This window comes from Ailuropoda melanoleuca, chromosome 6 (assembly GCF_002007445.2).
Source record: "Ailuropoda melanoleuca isolate Jingjing chromosome 6, ASM200744v2, whole genome shotgun sequence".
NCBI classification, from domain to species: domain Eukaryota; kingdom Metazoa; phylum Chordata; class Mammalia; order Carnivora; family Ursidae; genus Ailuropoda; species Ailuropoda melanoleuca.
The window spans coordinates 18,557,286-18,573,017 of NC_048223.1; the positions used below are offsets into that span (position 1 = coordinate 18,557,286).

A 15,732-nucleotide genomic window follows, 5' to 3' on the forward strand; every position below is an offset into this window, starting at 1 on the left:
CCTGATGAAATCAGAATAACATATGTTGGAGCTACGAAGAAATCCTCACTAAGTACCAGTTCTTCCAGACAGGTCTCAAATGATGGGCATTTTCTCTCCTCTAAGCAGATTTTGTCATGGCCCATGTCATTATATTTATTTGTTAGTTTTCCTCTGATTAGGGTGTTTATTGAGGGCAGGAGTGCACACACTTGCATCTTCACCTCCAGCACTGACCACGGTGCCTGTACCTGGTAAGCGGGCGCTGTCTGTAGTGTTCGCACAAGGGATGAGGGAGGGGCTCCGAGCTTCCAGCTGCGGACTGAAGAGTTTTAGGATCTCGTAGTAAAGCATTGACATTCGGCCACGATTTGTGTGTCTGCTCTGTGCCAGGCCCGGGGGGTGCATCTGTGGGCAGGACAGTTGTGTGTCACAGGTGGATATGGATATGTGGCTGCACTACAGAATTAGGCTCTTCCTCGCGGTTCTTATATTCGCTCATATGAGAGTGTAGTCGGTGCCTCACCTCTTGGCTTCAAAAATGCTGATCTCGCAAAGGGCATTTTTAAGTGTGTCCGTGTATGTGTGTGTGTGTAAAACTTCATTTTTTCTTGGACAGATGCTTTATTAAATATGTATCATGCATTTTTTAAAAAATCCATTCAGATGAAGTTTTTATGTCATTTGAATTCTGTAGCATTTAATGAAGGGGTCCTTTTTTTTTTAAAGGTTGCTTCCCAAAGTTACTAGAGAAGGTTCTCTCCTTTCACTCACCTGAGAGAATGGTCTTTATCAACATCAAGCAGCAGAGGGCGCTATAGTTCAGGAGATGAAGCCACAAGAGTAGCTCGTTGATTAACTTATTTTTTTAGACATGGAAGCTGTGGAGATATTATTATACTTTTTCTTTGAAAGCATACGGCAACTGTATTAATATTAACTATAGTCTTTTTAGATTTATATCTTGTCTGAAATGAGAAGGAAATCAAGAACTGATGGGAAAGAATCAAATGAATGTAGGCAAAAGTAGGCTGGGGACCTTTTCTGGGGCACTTCCAATCCAGAACTGGTTTTTTAAGACTCAAAAAAATGTCCAGATGTTTAAGGACAAAGATCAGAAGAGAACATCTTTTAAGGTCATAAATCAAATCAGTAGAGAACATCGTGTGCTTTTCATGTAAGGCTCCTAGGGATCTGTAAAATAACGGGGATAAATGATACTTTTGCTCTTTGATAGCTGAAAAACATCTAGATTAGATGTTTGTTTTCTAGACATTGGTAGGAGAATTTTTTGTGATCCCAGGTTCAAATAAATGTTTCTTTTCTTGGTCATAACTAGGTTTGTTGCATTTCCTAGAATCCCCACCAAAAAAGATTTTCTCTGGCATAGAAGTATCAAAGGCTTGAAACTTGCAACAGTTCTAGACTATAGGAATATGGTTAGAAGAAAAGGAAACACAAGACTTTTGGAACTTAGAAGGTCACATCAGCATTTTAATTTGTAAAATGTCAGTGGAAGAGTTTTTGCTGCCTGTTTTTTTGTTATTGTTTTTGTTTTTTGTGTTTTTTTTGTTTCTTTTTTTTTTACACTTTTAAAAAACCATCTTATTGGGGTATACTATACCTGTTATAAAAGTCACCCATTTATAGTTTACAGTTCAGTGGGTTTTAGTATTTTCACAGAATTTTGCAGCCATCAACACAACAAAATTTTACAACATTCTCTTCATCCCGGAAAGAAACCCTGTACTGATTATCATTTACTCCCCATCCTCACCTGCTTCAACAACCACTGTTCTACTTTCTGTCTTAATGGATTTGCCTGTTCTGGACATTTCATATCAATGGAATTATACAATAGGTGATCCTTTTTGTGACTGACTTCTTTCTATTAACATAATTTTAATGTGCATCTCTCTGTGGCATGTATCAGTACTTCATTCCATTGTGGATATACCATATTTTCTTTATACATTCATCAGTTGATGAAAATTTAGATTGTTTTCACTTTTAGGCTATTATCAATAATATTGCTATAAATATTCATGTATGTGTTTTTGAATGGACATATATTTTCATTTCTCTTGGGTATATATTTAAGAGTGGAGTTGATGGTCATATGGTAACTCTGTTTAACATTTTGAGACACTGAAAACTGTTTTCCCAAGTGGCTACGCCATTTTACATTCCCACGAGCAGTATATAAGGGTACTGGTTTCTCAAGATGCTTACTAATACTACTGTCAGTTTAATTAGCCATCAATCCTAGTGAGTATGGAGTGATAGCTCTTGTGATTTTGATTTGCATTTTCCTAATAACTAACGATGTTGAACATCTTTTTACGTGCTTATTTGCCATTTATATATCTTTGGAGAGATGCTCATACAAATCCAATTTTCTGTATACAAATTTTTCTGTATTTTCTGTATACAAATTCCTTAGCAGATATATGATTTGAAAATATTTCCTCCCATTCTGTGGGTTTTCTTTTAATGATGGTATCATTTGTAGCACAAAGTATTTAATTTTGTTGCAGGCTAATTTCTCCAATTTTTCTTTGACCTTTGTGTTTGGTATCATCTAAGTAACCATTGCCATGAAGAGTTACTCCTGTGTAAGTCTTCTAAGAGTTTGTTATTTAAGCTCCTACCTTTAAGTCTGTGACCCATTTTGAGCTAATTTTTATATATGGTGTGAGGTGGGGGTCCAACTTCATTCTTTTTACTTTTGGATATCCAGTTGTCCCAGCAAGATTTGTTGAAAAGACTGTTCTTTTATGTTGGTACCCTTGTCAAAAATCAATTGATCACATTTTTAAGAGTTTACCTCTGCACTTGCAGTTTTGTCCTTGATCTATGTGCCTGTCCTTATGCCAGTACTACAATGTCTTCATTACTGTAGCTTTATGGTAAGTTTTGAAATCAGAAGGTGTGAGTTCTCCAGATTTGTTGTTCTTTTTCCAGATTGTTTTGGTGAGTCTGAGTTCCCTGAATTTCCACATTAATTTTATGATCAACTTGCCGGTTTCTGCAAAGAAACCAGCTGGAGTTTTGATAGGTATTGCATTGAATCTGTAGATCAATTTGGAGAGTATAATTTTAATATTATTAAGTCTTTCAGTCTGTGAACATTAGATCTCTTTATTTATTTAGATCTTCCCAAATTTTTCTCCATAATGTTTTGTAGTTTTTAGTATGCACGTCTTATATACTTCTTTTGTTAAATTTATTCCCAGTTGTTTTATTCTTTTTTATGCTACTATAAATAAAATTATTTTACTTAATTTCACATTTAGATTGTTAACTGCTAGTGAATAAAAATAGAATTGATTTTTATTAGTCTTGCAGTCTGTAACGTTATTTGAACTTGCTTATTCTAATATCCTTATAGTAGATTCCTTAGGATTTTTTATATACAACTATATATATATATGTCATCTGCAATTTCTTCCTCTCTCCTCTCGATACCTTTTTTTTCATTTTCTTGCTTAATTGCCTTGGTTAGACCCTCTAGTACAACGTTCAAAAGAAGTGGTAGGAACAGACATCCTTGTCTTGTTTCTGTCTTTAGGGGAGAAACCTGTAGCTTTTTACCGTTAAATGTTGGCTGTTTTGTAGATGTCCTTTATTCGATTGAGGAAGTTCCCAGTTATTTGTAGTTTGTTGAGTGTTTTTATTATGTAAGCATCTTAAATATTGCCAGATGCCTTTTCTGCATCTATTGAGAATGATACCTGGGTTTTGTCCATTATTCTACTAAGTGATGTATTTCACTGATTGATTTTCAGATGTTAAGCCAACCTAGTATTCCTGGGATTTTTGCATCTATATTTGCAAGGGATATTGAACTGTAGTTTCTTTTCTTGTTATATCTTTGTCTGGTTTTGGTAGAAGAGTAATACTGGCCTTATAGAATGAGTTGGTAAATGTTCTTTTCTGTTTTTTGGGAAGAGTTTGTAAAAGATTCACATTCTTTAAGTGTTTGGTAGAATTCACCAGTGATGCCTATCCTTTTCTTTCTAGAAGTTTTGAAATTACTGAAACTATTTACTTGTTATGGGTCTGTTCAGATTTTCTCTTTCTTCTTGAGTCCAATTTGGTAACTTCTGTCCTAGGAATGTATCCATTTCATCTAAGTTGTCTGAATTTTTGTCATACAGTTGTTCATGGAATTGCTGTAATAATCTTCCCTGTTTTGGTAAGGTTGGCGATGATGTCCCCTCTTCCATTCTTGATTTTACTAATTTTGTCTTTTATTTTTTTTTAAAGATTTTATTTATTTATTCAACAGAGATAGAGACAGCCAGTGAGAGAGGGAACACAAGCAGGGGGAGTGGGAGAGGAAGAAGCAGGCTCATAACGGAGGAGCCTGATGTGGGGCTCGATCCCACAACGCCGGGATCACACCCTGAGCCGAAGGCAGACGCTTAACCGCTGTGCCACCCAGGCGCCCCATTTTGCCACCCAGGCGCCCCCTCTTTTTTTCTTAACTAGCTTAAAGTTTGTCGGTTTTACTTATCTTGTTGCCCACTTTTAAAATTGCTTCAACAACAGGTTTATTTGCCTTTCCTTTTAGGATTGATTTCTTTATCCCAGGAGTCTCTGTGGTTGGTGGGTTCTCAATATGCTCCAGCCCCAGACTGCTAGAACAAGAGAGAATGATAGAATTGGCAGTGAAATATACGAACCACCCTCCTGCTCTCTGGATTCACAATCAGGTGAGCAAAGCTGTTTAAACTTGGAGATCTGGGCATCTCTGCCTACCCACAAGGTTTGTGTTCAGCTCACTTAATGCCCTTAAGAAACCTTGGCTTGAGTGGGAAGGGTACATGCTCATAAAGAGCTCCCCCACATCCAGAAGTCAGGCTCCATAACAGAGAGGCAGGATCTTCTTCACGCGGTAAGGAAGGCTCAGAGATGCTTTGGGATCTGAAACTGCTTTCGGGTTCCCAGTGTTCAGTTGAACACTACTTTAGTACTGAAACATTTTACTTTATATGTAAGTTTTTTTACATTGGCTCTCTGTCTGTATGTCTTGTAAATGGTAAATCTATAAATCAGATTATTTTATCCTGACTATCCTCAATAAAAGGAATTGAACTATCATTCTGTCATTTGGAAAGGAAGCGAGTTCTGATTACATCCCGCTTGCCCGGAGCTGAGCGCTGCTCGATCCATGGTGCTATTGCCTCTGGAGAGCTCCTCACATGGGGTCCTGAGAGGGAATCCACGGTTGCTGCTAATAGCTCTATTTCACCACAGGACTCAACACAGTCCTCCGGAAGCTGACTGTTCACTACATCTGAGAACTCTGATAACAAAGAATGAGCTCAGCTCAAATCAGTTTTTGTCTTCTTAGTTTTTGACCATCCCTTTTATTTCCTGAGTGTGCCTTCTGTATTTACCAAAAACCTTCATCCCATCCCAGACATTTTCTTATCTCCTTTGCCAGAAAGGGATGTACCATTACAAATATTGTAGCTATAGATAAACTGATTGTAAAATTTATATGGAAGGGCAAAGGGACTAGAATAGCTAAAACAGTTTGAAAAAGAATAAAGTGGCAAGAATCACATTGCTCAAATTTAAGATTAAAATAAAGCTATGGTAATTAAAATAGTGTGGTATTGGTAAAGGGATGGACACATAAATTGATAGAACAGAATAAAGAGTTCAGAAGTAGACCAGCATACACATGGCCATTTGATTTTTGACAACAGTGCTAAAGAAATTCAGTGGCGAAAGGATAACCTTTTCAGCATGTATACAGTGCTGAACAGTTGTTTATCCATATGCAACAAAAACAATTTTGTTCTAAGTGTCCTACTTTGTGTTGAAAATTCCCACAAAATAGGTTATAAATCTAAATAGAAGACACAAAGCCATAACAATTTTAGAAGAAAAATAGGAATTTTTTTTTAAAGATTTTTATTTATTTATTTTTATTTATTTTTTTTATTTATTTATTTTTATTTGACAGAGATAGAGACAGCCAGCGAGAGAGGGAACACAAGCAGGGGGAGTGGGAGAGGAAGAAGCAGGCTCAAAGCAGAGGAGCCTGATGTGGGGCAAAAATAGGAAATATTCTGAACTTGAGGGTAGGTGTGTTAGGACGTGACACCAAAAGCCAGATCTGTAGAAGAGGAGATTGATATATTTGACTTAATCAAAATTAAAAACGTTTTTCTGCAAAAGACACTGTTAATAGAATTTTAAGAAACAAGCTACAGACTTGGAGAAAGTTATTTGCACATCAGATATCCAACAAAGGATATATAATATCCAGAATGCATAAAGAACTCTCAAAAGTCAGCAGAAGGAAAACAAGCATAATTTAAAAATGGGCAAAAGAGGGGCGCCTGGGTGGCACAGCGGTTAAGCATCTGCCTTGGCTCAGGGCGTGATCCCGGCGTTATGGGATCGAGCCCCACGTCAGGCTCCTCCACTATGAGCCTGCTTCTTCCTCTCCCACTCCCCCTGCTTGTGTTCCTTCTCTCACTGGCTGTCTCTATCTCTGTCAAATAAATAAATAAAATCTTAAAAAAAAAATGGGCAAAAGACTGAATAGACACTTCCCTAAAAAGGATATAAGGACAGCTAGTAAGCAATGACAAGATGTTGACCATCATTAGGGAAATGCAGACTAAAACTGGATAGAGGGGGATATCTCTACACACCTATTAGAACAACTAAAGTTAAAAATTGTGACAATACCAAGTGCTGGTAAGGATGTGGAGTGACTGGAACTCTTTATAAAGCTTATATTCTAGCAGGAATGCCAGCCACTGCTGCCAATGTGGAAAACATTTTGGTAGCTTTGTATATGAAATTTAATATACATTTATCATAAGTCCTAGTAATACTGCTCCTGGATCTTTATTCTAGAGAAACGGAAAGCTCTGTTCATATAAAAACCTGTACGTGAACATTTATAGTGGTTCTGTTCGTTATTATCAAAAACTGGAAACAACTCAAATGTCCCTCAAGAGGTGAACGGGTAAACAAATTGTGATCCATTCATATGACGTATTGTTATATTCAGCAGTAAAAATGGACGAAGCATTGATGCACTCCACTTGGGTGAGTCTCAGAGGCCACATAGTGAGTGAAAAAAGCCAGTCTCGAAGGTTACATACTCTATAATCCCATTTTTGTCACACTCTGGAAGACAGAAACACAATGATGGAAAACAGATGAGTGGTTAACAGGGGTTAGGGGTAGGGAAAGGTGTGAGCATAGAGGGAAAGCAGAGGGGGGTTTTGGGGGTGACTGAACTATCCTGCATCTTGGTTTTGGTGGTAGTTAGGCAGATCTATGTGTGTGTTAAAATCCACAGAACTATCCTCCCTCCCCCGACCCCCCAAAAAAGTTTTACTGTAGGATAATTTTTTTAAAAAGGTTTTTAAATCTATATGGGCATAAAAAATGTCTATTCTAATCATGGTTTACATGTCAAGTTGTATCTGTTCAGAATAAGGCAGCTGCTTGCCTTAGCATTTCCATTCTAAGTGTATGTATCCTGTCACATTTTTACCCTCCGACCTTCTGAGTCATTCCTTCCATGTGTCCTCAGCTGCCTCATTCCTTTTTAGATTCTCTTCGGATTTTCTACCCTTTGCTGTCTGTAGGCTGTATCCTGAGTCTCTAAAAAATGCTGTGGGGGTGGGACCAGCAAGGTTTCCACGTGCCCTTTGCCCAGGGTTAACAATGAGCTTGGCCATTTTGGCTTCTAGTGCCACGAGCACCCTCCGGTTATCTGCCTCCCACGTGACCTGACCTGGTCCTGATCCACAGCTCCCTGCTTGGTTTCATGCCTCATTGGCATTTCAGTGAAGGAACTTATTCTTAGAGGCTGTAGAAAATCTCCAAGTGGCATTGCTTGAATGCACATTTTAATTGTAGTGCCTGCTCCGCTCTGCCCGTGGGAGTTGCAGACAGCCTTTATGAAGTCAGATTTTTCTTGGAACCATTCTCAGGTGGCTATTTTCCTCCTGAGGATTTGTCGTATTAAGCTATTAGAGTGGACAATGGAGGCACGTGAGTGTCTGGGTAGCAGCAGGCTGCTCTGCTGGGACATGGGATAAAGTGCCATAAATGTCTTCCTTTATTTTATCTGCTTTGGCTCAGGCTCCTGGCAGGGTGAAGGGTTCTAGACAGCTATTGTGTGCTGGGCTCCCGTTGCTGTGGAAAAGTTGTTTATTTCACAAGTAGAAAATCTATACCCAAAACATGGCCGTGTAATCGAAGGTAATGTCCTTTTACTCACTTCCGTATTACAGCGTACGGCACGGAGGGCTGTGTTCATGCCGCCTTGGCAGCTTTTATTGATCAATAAAAGACAAAGATGGCTTTTCATTCTTTCCATATGCTGGCAAATGAGAAGATAGATCTGTGTAAAATTATTTTGTCACTAAGGAGATGACAGGCACTTTTTTTTTTTTTTTGCGCCAACTTTAGGGTTTTGAAAGTACTCTGGTGTCTAAAAACAGTACCCTAAAGGCTTTGTTGTCATTACTAATCCTGCTAAAGATGACCATTGGAGAAAATGATTTCTCTCGCATATCTTAGTCACTTTTACTCTTTGATTCTTACGGATAAAGAAGAGGTATACAGGCAAACAAGATGAGGAGGGAGGGGACAGGGAGATTAAATCTGTTGGCATCATTAGGCAGAACTTCTCATTCCATAGTTTCTGTTTTTGAAGAAGAAGGGGCATTTTAAAGCACTTTGGTGGCCAGTATAGTAATTCCTAGATGGTACTTACTTCTGACAGAGTGCTCCCTGGCTGCTCATTTCTTTTGTCGAAAATGAAAACCCACTTAACCATCTTCATGTAAAAACAGCACACATATTTAAAATTGTTAAGTTTAGATGTTTTTCTTTTACTTCAGAGAAAGGATTTCCCTTCATTTGATAGTTCTTTACCAGAAAGGACGTCTTTTGTGAATTAAAATAATTTTTGTTTTTTCTTATATTTCTCTGAGACGAACTCTTAAGATTTAACTTCTTCTGTAAGTTGTAAAGCCCCAAATTAAATTCATGTCAAAAAGTACTTAGCTGCCTCCCTGCCATGCAGGGTGCCAAGGAGTGAATTCTGAGAACTTGGTCTTTAAAAAGCACATGATAACTTACTGCTTCTTAGGAGGGAGTTCATTTCATTGATTTACATCAGGAACAAGTAATGAACAAACCTTTGCTCTTCATATAAATTTCTTTAGTTCTAGATTGTTTTTTAGTGACGGGGAAGAAGGGAGCAGGCACCCCCAGCGCTTTTTCTTTCCTGGCAGCTTCAGTGACTAAAACCCCCTCCTATAATAGAGCTCAATGCCAGCGAGGAGTTCTTCACCACTGGGTGCCATGTGATGGCCACCACAGCCCTGTGAGGTGAGCAGGACAAGTGTTGGTACCCATTTAACAGATGCAGCAGCAGAGGTCAGAGAAATGAAGGAACTTGATGGATTTCATAGGCTGTGATTAAAATTCAGACTTCTGACACCTACATCAGTACATTTTCTCCAAATTAGAGGTCTCAACCCTGTCAGATCCAATGCCGTCTTTCTAGAACTACTCTGAAATGAAATCCAAAGTTAATGTAATCAACACATGAAAGGGTTGTTTTGTTTTGTTTTGTTTTGTTGGTGGCCTAATTCTCTAAGTGTAATGCCATGGAGAAATTAAAAAAATGGGGGGGGGATTTCTAATCACAGACTACGTGTTTCACTAGATCACTGGTTGGGCAGATCTTAACCAGAAGAGAGAATGGAGTAGTCAGATGGCTGTTCCTCAGCGTAGAAACAGCGTGCGTACGCTGTCTGCGGAGGCAAACGGTACAGGCTGTTGTGTGGGGACGAAGAGCCACACATGCATGTTACCAGGGGGATGTGGTTGGCCAGAACAGGGAACATACTCGGTAATGTTCTGGATACAATAGAGTATAATCTACACGATGAGTACATTCTGGAAAATTCAGACTCCACTAGATCCGTACACAAAATGCTTTGGATGTTTTGTAAATGAGTTAGGCTCTAGTCTCAGATCATTACAAACCAGTTTTCACCTCCATGTATGTCCCACGGGCCATTCAGAAGTTTCTATGGGGCAGTCCTGTGCATTGGCGATAATGATGTGCTGCTAAACCAGCTGAGTACAAAAAGTCGTGACTTGCAGCATTTGCTGATTTCTATGCTGCAGATACTCCCTCAGTGGCCAATTTCAGACTACCAGTAGAAACTGGTTCACATGGCACCTGGGTGGCTTAGCGTCTGCCTTTGGCTCAGGTCATGATCCCAGGGTCCTGGAATCAAGCCCCACGTCAGGCTCACTGCTCAGCGGGGTGTCTGCTTCTCCCTCTCCCTCTGCCTGCTGCTCCCTCTGCTTGTGTGCTCTCTCTCTCAAATAAAAAAAAATATTTTTTTTTAAAAAAGAGAGAAACTGGTTCACAAAATTCCTCAAAATTTAACCATCAGCTCAGTGGGAGCCAGCTCCAGGGCACTGCTAACTTCACAAGATATCTAGCGTCTCTGGTCCTGTCCTCTAAATGCCAGTTGGGTTTTCCAAACCATCGTGACCATAAAAAAGTATCACCACGTGTTTTCAAAACACCCCCTTTTGGGGGCGCTGTGACCCCCGTGGAGAACCAGTGCACTCCGCTCTGGTGGTTTTTCTGGTCTAAGTGACCTCACCAAATAGGTGCTTTCCCTGGCCGGGGGGGGGTTGTGGTCGTCGCTTCCTGGTGAGTGAGGCTTCTGCTGCCTCTTCTTGCCACTCCGGAGAGAAGCAAACAGAACCGAACAGCACTTCAGAGCCAGCCTCGGGCCTGCGCAGTGGCTCTGGCTGTGCCCTGCTGGTGACCCAGAGGGACCCCCCGCTGGTACCCAGAGTCTTCTCTGATGAGCCCAGGGCCGCCACAGTGTGATGACACCTGCCCCATCCCGCCTGTCTAAGCTCCATGGCCTTGATCGGAAAACGAGCACCACACAGAAAAGGAAACTCATGCTTCAGAGCTGTCCCGAGTCCAGTGCCTCTTTCCACAGCCCAGTTCATCACCTTAGAAGGGAACCAGTGGCACAATGACTGAGGGAGTCCCCTCTTCTCAGTTCTGGAGCGGCTGTGCAGTATGGATCACAAAGGCAGAGTAGCGAATGGCCTATATAATGGACAAGTGGAACCAGTTACAGGGCCCTGGGACAATTGAGAGCCGGCTGTAAAAATAGTCCTCAACACTGATGAAAATGCAGGAGGTAGATGTTGTCCGTTTTCTTAAAGAAGAGCGTGAGGCGTAAGACTGTGCCACGAAGGACTTACGGGTCTTTTCTGTCCTGCTGTAGTGTACCCTTGATGCCAAAGTGGCCGTGAGAGTGGGTGGAGAGTTCTTCTTTGACCCGCAGCCTGCAGACGCCACTAGAAACCTCGTGTTGATTGCAGGAGGAGTGGGAATTAACCCTCTGCTGTCCATCCTGCGGCACGCGGCTGACCTCCACCGAGAGCGGGCAGACAAAGGAAGCGGCTACGAGATGGGGACAGTAAAGCTATTCTACAGCGCACAAAATACCAGTGAGCTCCTGTTTAAGGTAAGGCAGAGACGGACATTTCCCAGCTTGCCCTTATCAAACTCGTGGCAGGGTGTGAATCTTCCACGGAACTTTCTTCCGTGAGTTCTGTCTTCTCTACAAGGGTTTGTTGCAACAAAAAGCTTGGCATGGCTAAATCACGTTCAGACGGGGAATTAACCAACGCTTCTTAGGACAGTGAAGCAGCTAGTGTTGAGGAAGCTTCCAGCAAAGTGACAGGACAGGACAGGACGGGGTTGGTGGGCCTGAATCTGGAGGCAGATGAATGGAAAGGTGGCCACAGCCCTGAGCATCGGCGGAGGCAGACCTACGGGTGGGCTCGCGTGTTACAGGAGGAGCTGAGGGGCACGCGGTTTGGCCCCCGCCGGGTGAATGAAACCCCCATCGGCTCTGTCTGTTGAAGTGCATTTGACAGGAGAAGGCTTTCACTCGGGATTGCTTTGCAGCTGCGGGGATGAACAAAAGAACAGAAACAGTTAAAAGACACAACTGTGGTCAGTGAAACTGCTGCTTAATTGCCAATGCTTGAGAAAAAGGGAAAAGAAAAAACTCCCGGAGAGTTAGTAATATGCTTGTTAGCATATTCAGATTTCAATTAAAGCCAAATAGCCCTCTGTACTCTGAATGCTCCGGCCTGCGAGGCTGCAGACAATACCTCCCTGAGTAGAGAGGAAGAGTGGCAGACGTGTGCAGAATGGGAGTCGGGGTTCAGCGGCAGTGGTTGTGCACATCTGTTTTGATTTTTTAAAATTGTAGTGTGACCAAATACGTTTGACATTCCAGAAAAATATCCTCGATTTAGTAAATGAATTTCCTGAGAAGATTGCATGCAGTTTGCATGTTACAAAACAGACAACACAAATCAGTGCAGAACTCAAGCCATACATCACGGGTGAGTCCCCTAGAGATATTTTGACTGTCTCCGCGCAGTTGTTTGGTGGCCCTGGCAGCTGGTGCAGGGTAGATGCTTTCCTGTTGGGAGTTGCCGGCTGGGAATGTCACTACCTGGGGAACTGGGAGCTGATTCATCATGGAAAAATCAGGAGAGATTTGGTTGGATTTACTCATTATATACAGGGTTCTTACTGCCCATAGTAAAAATTTATTTTCCACATATTTAAGGGGACCTTTGCGTCATCACTGTAGTATGCATACAAAGAATTTATGTTCCAGCCTTGACTGAATTGATGCCATTTGCCATTAATGGTCATTTAAATTACCCGTGGTTTCCCCTGCTTGGAACGATTTCTCACCAGTTTATTTACTTTGCTGAAGCCAGTTCCCTGAATCTCTACCAAAGATCAGGAAGCTGACTGGCCCTGTCTGAAGAGTGCATGATGGTTAGCTCCCCACTTTGCTCTCTGTAAGCTTAGGGAGCCTGGAGATGCACTCCCTGCTTGGGTCCGGTGCCCGGGGCTACCGCCAGGAGCCGTCGTGTGAATGAGGCCGCGCTAGACTCACTGAGCTTGGGTTACTGGAAATTAACCCTGTTGCTGCGTTGTAGTTAGACCTTCCTCATTTCAGTATGGGCATGTCTGGCTTATTTGGTGTTTATTCTGTTTATTTTGGTAGAAGGAAGAATAACGGAGAAGGACATAAGAGATCATATTTCAGAAGAGACTTTGTTCTATATTTGTGGCCCACCTCCAATGACAGACTTTTTCTCCAAGCAACTGGAAAACAGCCATGTTCCCAAAGAACACATTTGCTTTGAGAAGTGGTGGTAGGGAGCAGGCAAAGGTAGAAAAGAGAAAGCTGTGAAATCTACTCAGGACAGCAACAGAGACGTGATTTGTGGCACGATGGATTTACCTCAACTCAGCTTTCTTTCTTTTTTTTTTTAAGGCTGAACTAAGTGACCAGCTGGGGCCTAAAAGAAAAACTAGCTGACGGACTCAGAAGATATATTTTTTACAAAGACTTCATTGATTAAATTATTTTTACTATATTGATTTTCTTTTATTAATAACTGTTTGATTATCTCATGATATATCTTGAATTGGTCAATATAGATTTCCTTTCCTCTTAGGGAAAATAGAGACATAGACTTAAATCTAATCATGTAAAAATGCCGTTTTGTGTGTAAAATGTAAGCTATCTTTATTTGATAGCAACCTTTATATCTTATGCTCAATAAACTTTTAAACACGTTCCTAATAATTTTACTTTGAAAATTCTTGATATTTAATGTCTTCGTTCACCTTCCTGTAGCCCGAAGCCTTGCTTTGTCAGACCGTCAAAGTTGGGTTTGGAAATGGAAGATGAGGAGGAAAACTGCTTGAGGGAATTGAGTATCTGGCATGTTTGCTTAATGTTAATGAACGTCCTAAGTATGAATCCTGACTAATTGTTAGTTTCTTCACAAGCGAAACCCTTCCTGTGCTCTGTGTCTTGGCCGCCTGCCTTCACACACTCTGTAGGCGGCGGCTTCTTGTTGGGGACAAAGGCACTGGTGACTGGATCGCATGTCAGTTCTGTCTTCAATGACTAGGCTGGCTGGCTGTAAAAATGTGCTGAGGATTGATTAGGGGGTACAGAGCCATTTCCAAATCCTGTTTTTCCTGTCTTTTATTTCATTTCTTTGCCAGGGTTGTTCTTGGCACCAGCAGCTCTTCAACACATACTTGTTGAATGACTGAAAGAAAACGACTGACATTTAACTCCTTGCTAAGCCCGGGGCTGGGAGGCAGTCCCCAGGGTGGGGAGAGAGAACGGTGGAGCCTCATCGCACGGCTGCTCTAATGAAACTGCTAGAAAGCAGACTGCCGTTCTTACCTTCGTTTAAATTTTTTAAATATCTGAAAGAAGTGCGGAGGTTGAGGCCAGGCCATTCTTTCTGCGACACACCGTGTCGGGCCCAAGGCTACCAGCTTGGAGAGCACTGTGAGGGTAAAGGAGCCCTAGCTGGGGTTCTGTTCCTGAGCTGATGGGAGAAGACAGCTTGCCCCCTGTCGGCTCTGTGGCTGCAGGCCTCACAGTGTGAGGACTTCCGGGCTTCAATACATAATTGATTAATGGGGCCTGATGATGGCTGCCACCATGATTCTAGCCTCTGCCCCATTTTGAATTTTGTGAAGTTTTAAGCAAAGATCATTTGTCAACTGTTTCAATCCCGGTTTTGAATTCAGCAGGAGGAAAGGAGGGGCTGTTGACCTGATGGGAATTTCAAAGTTTATTCGAGGCAGAGGTCATCAGCCTTTCAGAGGGAAGGGGAATATGAGAAGCTCTGGCTACTACTGTAAGGAGCCCTGACTCATCAGTTGGCCCAAAGGGCTCAGGCCCGAGGGCTGGGCTTTAGGGCTGAGTACTCGAGAGGCACGGGGAGCAGTAGCACCATGAGATTCAGGGATGTGGGAGCAGCAGGGGCTCTTCTGCTGACTGGCAAAGGCAGCTGGTAGGGAAGGAGACACCAAGGTACAGAGAAAGTGGCCAGCCCTAGCCTCTTTGTGCTGGGTGTGGAGGTGCAAGTTCCACCTGTCCTCCCTACCACCCTGCCAGTGACTCACTGTCATCCTGTGTAACCTGCCGAGATGGGCCAGGTCATGACCTTTGCCTGGATTGTTGTTCTTCCAGCTCTGTTGTTTCGGGTGCTGACTGCTGGACAGCATTTCTGGTCGGCTGGCCAAGAATAGGCTGTTGCCCTTGTTTGCCAGGCTACTCAAGATCTCTTTGGTACTCTGAGCTCACTCCAGCCAGGGTGGCTTAGATTTGTAGTGTGGTGGCTGAGAATGTAGACTGGAGAGAGTTCTTGAGTCACACTGCTTACTAGATGACCTTGAGCGAGTCACTCAACTGTGGCATGCCTCAGTTTGTAATTACACACACGTGTGTGCACTCTTGCAACTGCATATAAAACAGATAATGCTACATACCTCCTAGGGCTGTTATGGGGATGAAATGTGATAAAACATATCCGGTGCTTGGTAGAGCACTGCTTGAGTGTGTTATAAATTTGCTATTCCTTGTCCTCTTCAGAAAGGATTTTAAGAGGCTGGATGACTTAGGTTTAGTCCACTGACCTTTAACCTCCACGCAGGTAGGGCCCTGTCTTGTTCAGCACTGTGTTTGGCACATAACAGGCGCATAAGAAATATTTCATACATGGGTGAAAGGACCTGCCCCGAGCCGATGAGCTGTGTTAAAGGAATTCTTAAAGATCCTTCTGGCCTAAAGAATCTGTGAA

General features: G+C 42.0%; 1 protein-coding gene across 2 annotated transcripts in view; it reads left to right on the forward strand.

Annotated features, from left to right (window-relative positions):
* Positions 1–13,723, forward strand: part of OXNAD1 (oxidoreductase NAD binding domain containing 1) — a 39,186-nt gene extending 25,463 nt beyond the window's left edge. For both annotated transcript variants that reach the window (XM_011219917.3, XM_002915354.4), the window contains 4 exons: positions 4,556–4,697; positions 11,307–11,549; positions 12,333–12,441; positions 13,122–13,723. In XM_011219917.3, coding sequence (XP_011218219.1) covers positions 4,556–4,697; positions 11,307–11,549; positions 12,333–12,441; positions 13,122–13,276 — 649 coding nt within the window. In that variant the 3' untranslated portion in view covers positions 13,277–13,723. The remainder of the gene's footprint in view (positions 1–4,555; positions 4,698–11,306; positions 11,550–12,332; positions 12,442–13,121) is intronic.
* The last annotated feature ends 2,009 nt before the right edge of the window (positions 13,724–15,732 follow it).